General features: G+C 46.2%; 2 protein-coding genes across 3 annotated transcripts in view; both read right to left on the bottom strand.

The window, feature by feature from the left end:
• Positions 1-118: 118 nt before the first annotated feature.
• PLAC1 (placenta enriched 1) lies at positions 119-910 on the bottom strand. The gene has a single exon (XM_025852522.2). The coding sequence runs from the start codon at positions 908-910 to the stop codon at positions 272-274; it is 639 nt and encodes a 212-aa protein (XP_025708307.1). The 3' UTR covers positions 119-271.
• Positions 911-916: 6 nt separating this feature from the next.
• PABIR2 (PABIR family member 2) overlaps positions 917-12,183 on the bottom strand; it is a 205,144-nt gene continuing 193,877 nt past the window's right edge. The window contains exon 12 of one of the 2 annotated variants that reach the window (XR_012374355.1): positions 917-968. Coding sequence is in view for 1 of the 2 variants with exons in the window: in XM_025852521.2 (XP_025708306.1) it covers position 968 (1 nt within the window). In the remaining variant the exon portion in view is untranslated. The remainder of the gene's footprint in view (positions 969-12,183) is intronic. The other variant, XM_025852521.2, reaches the window with a different exon arrangement.

Here is a 12,183-nt window from a genome sequence, read left to right as displayed (position 1 = left end):
TGTGTGTGTGTGTGTGTGTGTGTGTGTGTGTGTGTGTGTGTGTGTGTTTATTAAATAAAAACGCTGAACTGATAGTTTTAAGCCATCAAAATTTTATTTTTAAAAAAAGATATAAAAATATAGAAAAGCTTTATTCATGAAAATACCACGAGCTGCCCTCTCTCAAAGGCACTCATAAAGGGGCTACCAAAACCACTTACTTGTCTGAGATTAGAAAATATTACATACTCATGTTAGAAAAAGCATCTACAGGAGACCCCAAAGCCGGGGATCACATGGACTCAATGAAATCATCCAAGCAAAGAGACCAGTCTTCAGAAACATCCACAGAGGCAGACGGCCGCACCAGCTGGCCCTCCTGAGCCTCCGCTTGGTGCCGGGGGGCCTGGGTACACTCCTCTTCGCCGAAGACACAAGGCGGACAGTCGCAGTCAGGCCTTTGGCTGGACTGCGACAAGGTGAACACGTCATAGCTTGCCCTGCCGAGCTGAGTGGCGGTGCCTGTCCCACCAGCTACTCTCACGGAGCAGGGCGGAGCAAGCCATGGGGACTGTTGGGGAGCAGTGCAGGACACTGGGATCGTGTACTTCGAAGAGGTCCCCTTGGAAGCATAGTGCAGCTCTGTGCTGTACATGACCATGTCCAGAGACACAGCCTTGGCCCGGATGCCACATTCTGTAACGCGGTAGGTGAACTGGTAGGCGTGTGGCTGAACGTGGTTGGCAGGGCAGCCCAGGCCCAAGTGTAACTCATGGAAGTGCACGTATACGTCGTTATTCAACATGAAGGGGTGCACGGTGACCATGAACCAGTCTATGGAGCACAGCACAGTCACTGGGCTTTGTGCCGCACAGGCCGAAAACACAGAGGTGAGGATGACCATCCCTCCTATCAACTCGAACACTTTCATCCCTGTGGCCGATCAGGCAGCGACGCTCAGGAAACTGGAAGCTGGCTGGTGAGGATTTCTAGAACACACAGAGACACAAAAGGCACATCATCTTATTTCCTATTGAAAGTTCAAACACAATCATTAAAAAAAAAAAGAAAAGAAAAGAAGTATTTCCAAAAGGTTAAGAAAGTAGGCCTTAAAATGTCCTCTGAACAAAGGTGAAGCGACGGATATGTTAACTCGATTGGGCGAATTCTTTCACAATCTGTTCATATGTCAAACCATCACGTTGTATACTTTCAATATCCTATAACTTTTTAAAAAGATTTTATTTATTTATTTGTCAGAGAGAGAGCACAAGCAGGGGGGAGGGGCAGAGGGAGAGGGAGAAGCAGGCTCTCCGCTGAGCGGGGCGCCCAATACGGGACTTGATCTTGGGACCCTGAGATCATGACCTGAACCGAAGGCAGGTGCTTAACCCACTGAGCCACCCAGGTGCCCCTCAATATCCTATAATTTTATTTGTCAATTATACCTCGATAAAACTGAAAACAAAGAAAACAGAGAAAAGGAAAACATTCTTGTGAGAGAGAACAGAATTTCAATTTCATTGCTGGAACTCACGTGGTGGTAGATGACCACAGGGTCTTCTCTCAGTGGCTTTACCGTGCTGTTTCAGTATAAAACGCATATCCTTCATATATCGAATGAGAGTCGACCCTGGTCAGCAAAGGCATCCCTTTGTGTGCAGCCCCAACAAAGAAAATGAAACTTGTTTTCATGGCAAACATTAACTAAGGTGACAGGAGATCCAGTTTAATTCAAGCTGGTGGCACCACTCTCCTTAAGGGCCCCCAGGTCCTCTCTTATACCATAAATGCACCCCTCCCTATTGTCTTGTGTTGGTGAGCGACAAACATAATTAAATAAAAGCCAGAGAAGAAAATGTGGTTTATTCCTGACAACCACATATTGAAATCTCCCCAAGAGACTCACTTAAAATAAGCAAATGGATACTCCATAAACTGTTGCAGTAACATCGTAAGAGACCCAGAGATTCCCTGATATGTCAATCGGGGCACCTTGTAAAATGGTGAAACTGCAGAAACAAAAAGTACTGCTTTTTATTTTTACATTTTCCCATTCGTATTATACACGAAGACAATTCAAGAGCGCCAGATCGAAGAAAGCGAGTCGTGGGGTTGTACCTCGCACACTAGTTGGCGAGGTAGCTCCTAACATCTTCTCTGTGGCCATGGTTTGCACCTCACTGAGTCCTATGCTTTGCTTTATAGTTTTCTTTTGTTTTCGCTAGGTTTTTGTTTTTGTTTTTGTTTTTGTTTTTTATGTCTCTTCTTTTTCAGTGGGAAGCTCTGTGGCCACTTCCTAGTCCTACTGCCTTTCACCTCCTAAAGAGTGGCGGGGAGAGCAAAATGGGGAGAAAAATGAGCCAGGCTAAGCAAGGACATACGTCGAAAACCCAGTATCAGAAGGAGGCGACAAGCGGCACAAGAAGGAAGGAAGAGGGATATCATCAAATATTGTCCGAGTCCACTTTCATTTTTAAAAAGCAAAAATGACATAAACCAAAAAGAAACGCGCCCAAACTTTCGAAGGAAATGGATATGCGTAAGTGTGGGGTTTTACTTTTGTTCCCTGATGAGTTAAGTCACCCGTGCCTATACGAATCCATTCTTTGATTCTTATTATTGAGCGCCTACTATATGCAAGGCATCCCAGACATTTCTATCTTCCCCCTTCCCGCAAAAGGGGGAGTCGCAAAAACGCGGCTCTTTCCCTTGCTCTGATGTTGATGAACTTGCTGCATTCTTTGATGGAAACCATGGTGTAAGGGGCCCCCTGGTGTAAGGGGCCCCCTAGAAGAGCGCAATGGCCTGCACGAATGGCTTTGTGTCTAAGTCAGGCACTTGCTGTGATGGGTGCGGATCGCGCCTCCGTAGCTCTCTCCTGAATGACTCCTCATTCTCTCTCGGGGGCCCTGGGTGTAGAGGGAAGTCTAAGGGGTCTCCCGGGCTCCTTCCTTCCGTCTTGGTTTGTTCCGGTGTCTCTCCTGGGACTGCCTTTTTGTCTTGCACAAGCAGAAACAGAAGTAGCAGCAACAAAACAGAGAAACGGACCCTCTTGCCCCTCCGAAAAAACAAAACACACCAAATAAAAGAGCAACAACAACAAACCACAAGTCAACTCTGATGCCGGTTGGTCTTGGAGAATGACTCAACAGTTACGTAAACAAACCGCTTGCTCTGGAACGGCGCCCGATGCTTGCTGAGGTCATCGCTCCGTCGCCAGCGCGCCATCCACTCTGTCCGGGTCTCACGGAGCCCACCCTGCCCTGAGCGTGTTTTCGGAGTGGCTTTCTTGCCCTCTCTCCCTTCTCCCTGCCCTTACCGTCATCTCAGAACCAGGACCTATTTGCCCTGAACAAAAACCTCCCCCTTGAAGGAGTTCCTGGGCTAGGCCAAAGAAACAATCCTTCTCTTCCATTTTGGTTGTCCCAACCCTAAACTGAGACTCCAAGTTTGAGGCCGGGTTCCGGTGCGGGGCGGGGGGGGGGGGGGGAGCCCCCCCTTTCTCCCGCATCTTCCCTCTCCGCCCTCCATGAATAATCCAAACAGGGTTATAAAAAGCCCGGAGTCTCTGAGAAACAAGACAGCCGTCCCGCAAGCAATCATTTGAGACCGCCTCACCCTCTGCACTGAATCAGTCTCGAAGATAGAGGTTTAGTAACGTCGCTGAGTTTGGGGGTGCGTTTAGCACAAATCTCCAAACTCAGGACCATCTCTCTGTTCTCCGGTTTTTCACAGGCAGGAGCAGATGGCCACGCAAGGGGAAGCAGTCCCTGAAGATGCCTCTGTGTGTGGCAGCACACCTTCGAGCTCAGAGAAAACTTAAAAATGAAGTCAGGGGGACCCACATTCAAGACGGAGGGGGGGCGGCCAGGAGGAGAGCAGAATGCACTTGCTAATGAGCTCGCTAACCCCAGCTTGGTGCTGCCCTTTGGGAGTCCTTCTGTTTTGCTGAGGACAGGTCATCAGCGCTGGGCAGCAGCCCCCCCTTTCCCGCTGCCCAACATTCCCAGGCCAGGGTAGAGGGTGTGTGTGTGTGTGTGTGTGTGTGGTGGATGGTGACAAGCCATTCCCAACACAGTGCAAAATCATCACATCAGCTGGCTTTTCTAACTTCTAGCTGAGGCGTGCTGGCAGAATGGGACCAGACAGGCGAGGGACAGGGTGGGCTCTGCTCAGTGGCGGAAGAGGAGGAAGAAGGCCGAGGGGCTACCGATGGGAAGGGGCACCAGAAGAGGAGGGGGTGTGGGGGGGGGGGGGGGGGGGTGGGGGGGTGCCAAATGGAAGGTATCTGTAGCATCCCTGGAGCTGTGGACAGAATCCTATTTAAAGTCTCCCGAAATCTTCAGAGCTAAGGGGAGCTGAGGACAAGGAAGAAATAAATGCAGAGAAGGGAGTGCTCACCTTGGGACCACTGTCCAGCTTCTTGAGGAGGAGGAGGAAGAGGGGGAGGTTGGGCATTTAGAAAGCAAGTCTCAGGGTTTGCATTACCATAGCCCCATTTTGACTTGATTGCAAATTAGCCCCGCGCGACATTCCAGAAGCAATGAGTTTGGTGCACTCATACAGCCGAGCAGGGCTCCGCTGTGGGTCCAAGCCTTCCAGAACTGAGCTATAGAGACCCACAGACCCAGAGCTACTAATGGCACCTGGATGCAAAATGTTTGCTTTCCCTGCAGCGACAGAGCACAGTAGCTTTCTGTTTCTCTACATGTGGTCTATGAATATATATTTTCCATTAGTTCCTTTGACAGACTTTTCCTCCTTGCCTTTCTTTTTTTCAAGAACTCTCCCTAATAAGCCCAATTCTTAATAAATCTTTTGCATTCATTCATTCATTCATTCATCTTTTACATTTCAAAAAAATCATGAAATGTTTCACTTTGGGAACATGAACTCTATTTCTTCATGTCTTACAAGAAAGAGACTGGAGATTGGCATAAACACAGAGCATTTCTAATCTCGGGAAGAAAAGACCCTTTTTGAAAGAGACAAAAGCTGCAGACCAAATTAGTTTTGTGTTGTTTGTGCCTGGTGAGAGCAGACGGGTTTTTTGTTTTGTTGTGTTTTGTTTTTTTTTGCCTTCCCATCTCCTCTGATGTCGTTAGAGACACATATGAACCCTTTGCATGGGGATTGGGGAGGGGAATTAGCTAAACATTTCCACATCTGGTTTTGGAACGGTTTGGAAAAAGAACTCACTCCATAGGCTCCTGGAAGCTTTTGGGGTCGACAGTTATTTATTTTTAAAATTCAGTATACTCATGACAGCATAGTTATCAATTGTATATTGTTTTCCCAGTATCTTGTTGTCAAAACAAAAGGAAACAGAGGGGAAAAGGAAACTCCAAAGCAGTATGCAATTATCTCGGGGAAATAGAACTGTCAGGGTTTTGATTTGTAGCAAAGTTGGGTTCGCTCTCTTGCAGCTGATGTGAAGAAAAATGAATCTGAGCTGGAGCAAAGATTCTTTCACAAAACAAGAAACAGAAAAAAGGCTCCTAACACTCTGTGAACTCTGTAGTTCAGAAATTCAAATCGTCACCTTCTGACTGTGTCCTGCCAGCCTCCTCCAGGTTCGGAAGGCTTTTAAAGTGGAAGTTCTTTTGATAAAGCCCAGTTTTAAAGAATTCGTTGGTTCACTGCTCTCAAAGAAAGTGAGGATTGTGATTATATTAATGATGTCGAAGGCACATTAAAGTGAGTTCAAAAATTTAAATAACTGCTTTTGGTGGAATTTACATGAATTCGAGAGACTCTGGGTCCGGTTCAGTTTGCCAGCCTCGCAAAGCACAGTGTTAAAGTAACCACACGTTATTCATCATCGTGCGCGGAAGAATTATGAACTGCTAATGCTTAACAATGTCCACTTTCTCAACAGAGGAAAACACCTTGCCTCAACCCTAGAAAAGTCTTCATTAAAATTAAATGAAAAGGTAGTCATTAAAAAAAAGGTTTTCTGATTCTAAGAGTACCTGCAGAAAAGTGGACGGTTGCAGAAAAGAAAACAGAAGAAAATACTTCTTAATCTTTAAAGTAACCACTGTTAAATTTTTGGTTTATATATTTCTGGATTTTCGGGGGAATACATGTATATATATGTATAAAAATATGTATATATGTAAAATATTTATATAAGTAAAATATATAAAATATATATTTTATACATATATGAATATATACATATATAAACATATATTTTAATACAGAACAAATATATTTTATATATATTATCTATAACATTATACATGTATATATATAAAATCCAAAGTCATTTCTGGAAAAAAAAAAGCCAAGGCTTTTTGAAAGCTGTTTTTAATTTCTGACATTGAATTTGAAAGCAATCAAAGCATTATTTTTGTTTGGGCCATCTGGTTTTGTTCTTATAATCTGTTAAGCTATCAAGCATAGTTTAAATGTCATGGTTCATCTCATGCACAAATAAAGGTTGCGAAATAAGTAAGAGCCCAAGCTCCTTGTAAGAGAAGTTTTCGTTGGGTCACAATTTTTGTTACTAAAAGGTGCGTGGTCCGATGTGAAGTGAAACCATCTCGAGGCTATGCAACAAGGGTAAACCGTACCCTGACGGAACATAAGTATTTCCAAATAAATACAGAAAGCCATATTTTAGTGGAAGTCGCACATAGCAGGTCATGGGAACTCCTTCCCTGTCGTGCAGAGAAGCTGAGTTAGTGTGATTTTAAAGCTGAACGGAGGGATGGATTTCATAATCTCCCTAAAATGTAAGGAAAATCCCCAAGGCATGCTCCTAATTCAGTGTATGTTTTAATTTAATCATTTATTTGAGTTTGATTTTTTTCCAGAAAACTACACCCTTTGCCACAAAGCCCCCGAGTCCCCTCTCATTTTAAAAGACAAGGTGAGTTTGTGTCTGTGCAGAACGCCCAGCCCCACGGCAACGCGGCTGCATTTTTAACCCATTAGCCGTCTCTGGGGCGGCTGCTCGGACCAGATAAAGGCCTGTTCGCCTGAGATGATTTCCCGATGTTCCCGGCTGAAGGCAGGGATCGAATCAGATGCTCCTTCAAGGGCTTCACCGCCCTCTTTGATACACCTGTGTCAATAAATGAGGGCTCTAGATGGCTTCCAGAAATGGCCAGGCGCATTCCTCTCTCCCTTTCAAAGCTGGGATGTTTGGGTACAGGTTTTCTTAAAGCGAGGTGCACATATACGGCCCTAGTGGAAAGGTGGCTTAAGTCCAAATCAAAGCACGGTTGACTTTATAAGGCTGTTTGGCTGATTTTTAACTGACCTGACCAATATGCTCCTTTCCCAAATCCAGAGCCTCCTGATGGATGTCCCACCCAGAACGTGGCTACTTGGTGCTCAGCAAATATTTATTGCATGAAAGAATGAAGGAATCAATGAATGACCACCAGCCACCTGCCCCTGTGCTTCCTCATCTGGTCCCTGAGAACCTGAATCTGGGTACTGGCTAACCCCCTACACCACTGCTTCCCCCAAACTCTTGGCTGAAGGCCCAGAGGAGCAGCAGAGTATTTCTTGGTAGAGAGGGCAGGGCCCCTGTCAAGGGTCAAGGGTCAAGGTCCCCACTCACGGATGCCAAGGGCTTTACATCTGCTCAGCCAATGGTACTCCCCGCCCTCTCAGTGAGCTCTTGACCAGCCGTACCAGCTAGAGCCAGGACTTCTTCTCTGACCCCCCCACCCAGGTCACTGTCCTCCTTCCTGCGGTCGAGCACCCAAACCAGTGTCAGCCCGCCTGCGGTCAGCCACAGATTCACAGGCTATCCCCACTCTGCTGGTCTGGGGCAAGTAAACTCGGTCCACCTCTAGAGAAGACAAGGTGCAACTGTCCTCTGATCTGGCTTTCCCTGGGAGGAAAGAAGAAATTCTCAAGCCCCAGCCAGACCAAGTCCAGGCAACCGAGAGTCACGGTGTGGTCAGAGCCGGAAGTCTCGGGCCCACGGGCACTGCCGAGTGAGGGGGTGCCCGCCAGGGGCTTGCAGGGGTCCCTGGGCCGACGGGGCGCCCCGTGGACGGACTGCCTTGGCCAGGAGGAGAAAGTTCAAGCCCCGGGCCGCATATCGGTGCCTGCTGGGAGCACAGCCGCGTGCCCACTGCCCGCTCCCAGCACGGACGCGGAGACCGCACAGCGGCTCCCGGGAAATCGGACGCAGAAGGTGTGAAGGCTCCCCGACCGCAAGCTGCCCCTGGGCTCCCTCTGGGCTGGCCTCTCGGCTCTGCCGATCCAGGGCAAGAATGCGATCCGGGCCAACGCCAGGTTTTGTTTCAACGTCCCCTAGCTGGAGGGCTCCCCAAAATGCTTTGAAGTTGACCCCATCCTCACACAGGCTATCATATTTCACCGGTAAGTATCACTCTCCCTTTCCTCTTGCCTGTATTTTTTATACGACAAAGGTTGGATCCTGGGTGTGAAAGCTCCTTCTCCCCGCAATACCAAAAGACTCAGGCCAGAGAGCTGGCTTGGTACCTTCTGCACGCAGTTAGCATTTGGTTCAAATATATACATACTACGTGACATTGTGAGTCAGCTATACTTCAGTTAAAACAACACGGTGCAGGGGCGCCTGGGGGGCTCGGTCGGGCAAGCGTCCCACTCTTGAGCTCAGCTCAGGTCTTGATCTCAGAGTCACGAGTTCGAGTGGCAAACACGTTGCAAAAAATATATATACCTAATGGGTTGAACTTGTGTTCATCATTTGTATATGATAACATATAAATAAGTAAAAATAAATATGTAAATATAGATAATGTTAAAATATAAAATGCTGATCTATTATATTATTATCTCTGACAATATATACATATGTGATATATAATACTATTAAAATATATTTTAACAACAAAAAGAGGTCTCCTTTGCCCTGACAAGCCATCATTCCCTTAACAGAGAATAAAGAACTCTTATGAAATTTTTCTCAACCGCCAAGACTTGAAATATATGTATATAATATATGCAAATATATGTGTATATGGATATTATACATGCAAATATATTCACTACATAATATATAACACTCCTGGTCACTGTCTTCCTTCCTTCTATATCTATCTATTTAATATAAATTATAATATATATTACATATATATTTATGGATTGAATTGTGTCTCCCCAAATTCATATTTGAAGTCCTAACTCCCAGTACCTCAGAATGTGACCTTATTTGGAAATAGGGTCTTTACAGAAAGAATCAAGTTAAAATGAGGTCATTGGGGTGGTCCCTAATGCATTATGACCGATGTTCTTATAAGAAGGGGACGTTTGGACACAGAGGGAAGATAATGTGAAGATATATGGCGGACGACAGCCATGGGACAGGAGTGAATGAAGCATTTGCAAGCTCAAGTATGCCAAGAATTGTCAGCAAACACCAGAAACTAGAAGAGGCAAAGAAGGATCCTCTCCTAGAGCTGTCAGAGAGAACACGGCCCTTCTGACACTTGATCTTGGACTTCCAGCTTCCAGGACTATGAGAGTGTAAATTTCTGTCATTTTATTTATTTATTTTTAAATATTTTATTTATTTATTTTAGAGAGAGAGAGTATAAGGGGGAAGGGGCAGAGGGACAAGCAGGCTCCCCACTGAGCAGGGAGCCCGACATGGGGCTTGATCCCAGGACCCGGAGAGCATGACCTGAGCCGAAGGCAGATGCTTAACCGACTGCACCACCCTGGTGCCCCAAGATTTCTGTTGTTTTAAGCCACCTAGTTTGTGGTACTTTGTACAGCGTCCCTTACAAACCACTAAATATATTTTCCCAACCAACTGAACAGACACACACACGCATCCTTCCTGAGATAAGGGCTTGCAACTAACTATGAATGTTCTGACTCCATGTCTTGCTACAACCTTAAATTCCATTCAGAATCACAAAGCTGGTGAGACTATAAGGAACAGAGACAGGAAGTGAGGATGAGAGGAGCCAGCCCAAGGGACGCTGGTGCTGGTGCTCCTCGTCGACAGAAGAAGTGGAATGAGGATGGTGGTGGGGTTAGCGTAATGTCAGGAAGACTTTCCTGGTCTTTAAAAGTTGTCCATGATCTCTGAAAGCCCCTCACCAGGGGTGCTCTTTCCAAACTTCTGGCACTGGATTGAAAAGGCTGGGGCTCTGCTCCTTGGAACTATGTCTATGGAGGCCCGAGCACAGCTGTAGGATGAGCGCTCCAAAGTATAAATAGTTTCTGTTTAACCCAGAAAGGAGGGGTCGCAGTGACTTCTTTTCTATGCTTATGCTTCTTAGCGATGTTTTAAGCAATGGCAGAACCCAAAGATTTTTAAAAGTTTGTTTGAACGTAGATGGGTCACCTATGGCAACAGGTCTCAAACATTTCCTTTTATTTGGGTGTCTTTTCTTTGCACAGAGACGCCCCCCCCACCGACCCCGCCACAATAGAGTGTGCTCTCTCCTGTTATCTCCCTAGATCCTTACAGCTCTCCTGTAAGGTTCCCCAAAGACAGGCATTGCATGTTAAAACTGTGGAAATGGGAACCCAGAAGGGCAGAAAGCCTTGGCCAAGATCAAGATTGGAGATATGCATCTGGGCCTCGGGCCCTCCCACCTGCCTGCCTGGCTTCTCCCCCCCTTTTATACTGTATAGAATGTTGTGAGTTGTTCTGAGTTAATAAATGTGGAAAGAAAGGGAAAGTCCTGCAGTGGTCTGACCTGGGGACTCCTGTGCCAAGATCCATGGCAGAGTTCTGCTCCAGTGTCTGATGGTGGCCCAGTGATTCAGGACACGGAGCCACAACCAACTCCCACTCAGCTGAGGTCGCTAAGCAAACCACAGCACAGAGGGCCTCTGGGTGCAACTTCCCACAGCTGGGGAAAAGGCGAGGGAAGCCCTAAGATGGCAAATGGCAGTGAGGGGCAAGGACCAAGCTTTCTAGAACCGGCCAAGATGTGCAAAAGACAAGAGGAAGGAGGGAGTATTCACAGACGGGAGAGGGCAGACCCCGTGAGACCCCAGCTGAGCAGGGAGTTTGTGCTTGGTCAAGTTTTCTTTTCATTCCTGAGTTAAGGAACAAAGACAGAACCCAAGGCCACCCATTAGCCGGGGCCATTCATCAGAGGCAGCTGCCTGACCGTAGAGACTAAAATTCCTTTGAAGAAGGAAGGAAGGAAATGAACACTGATTGAAGTTAGGAAACTCACTAAAGTCACAGAGCTTGTAAATGGCAAAGACAGGACTGGAAGCATCTGCCATGCTCATGGAGCCTCCATAGTTTTCTTTCTAGTATATTCCACCACTGAGACAGTAAACACTGGGAAAGTATTGAAAAAAGAGGGCACACAAAAGCATAGATTGTTTATGGGGATCAGAGTCTAGGGTGATGGGGAGGTGGGGAAATTAATTGCTTTTCAAGCAGAGGAAACGGAGGAGGGAAGAAAGGCCATAAGTGAGAGACAGAAATTCCAAGGCACTGGGAGAAGATCAGTCTAGATCACCGTTTATATTTTATCACTCCTTATATTTTAGACTCCTTGAGAACAAGCAGTCATTTCTGATTTCCATGTAACACATTTCTTCCAGGAGCTGTATGCGTACCCAGAACATAATGAACCTTAGGACACACTGTATATTCAGGCCTTCCCAATCTAGTTTGACAAGGGAAACGTGTATGGCTTCTGTACAAAGCAACCAGATATGGCAACCCCAAGCTATGAAGAATGGCCTGCAGGCTCACCCAATAAATCTTTCTGAATGGAAAAAGGGTACCACACATTCCCCAACTCTCACATTTGTTACGGACGCGGGGGATCGCATATTCCCAATTCCACCCCAAGGACAGAGATTGTGTCTTTTTTGATTTCATCATGTCTTTACAAAGAAGGCTGGGCTTTATTTACTAAGCCTGGATGTTTGGGAAGCTCCAGACAGGGCTCGGATGAGAGTGTGGGGCGGGGAAACAGACAGCCAAATGTAGATTCAGCGGGTAATTTTACATCAGAACCGTGTTCTACACAACTAGGGCTGGGTTGGCTTTTCACAAACATTTTGGTGTTCACTTAAAAAAAAAAAAAAGCCTACTTAGTGAGCATAAAGAAAGCGGTAGGGCTGGGTGCTCTTTATTCCTGGTCGAAGCCATTAGCTGGAGACGTTACCGAAAGGAATTGAATTTATTTCCCTCCAATAATACCATCTTGCGTTCTCTCAGACTCTGTATGAAGAATCTTATATTGTTTGAGCCATGCTCTG

This window comes from Callorhinus ursinus, unplaced genomic scaffold, assembly GCF_003265705.2.
Source record: "Callorhinus ursinus isolate GAN/ISIS: 27379988/994484 unplaced genomic scaffold, GSC_fseal_2.0 scaffold33, whole genome shotgun sequence".
Lineage (NCBI taxonomy): Eukaryota > Metazoa > Chordata > Mammalia > Carnivora > Otariidae > Callorhinus > Callorhinus ursinus.
This window is presented reverse-complemented; position numbering and strand designations above follow the sequence as displayed.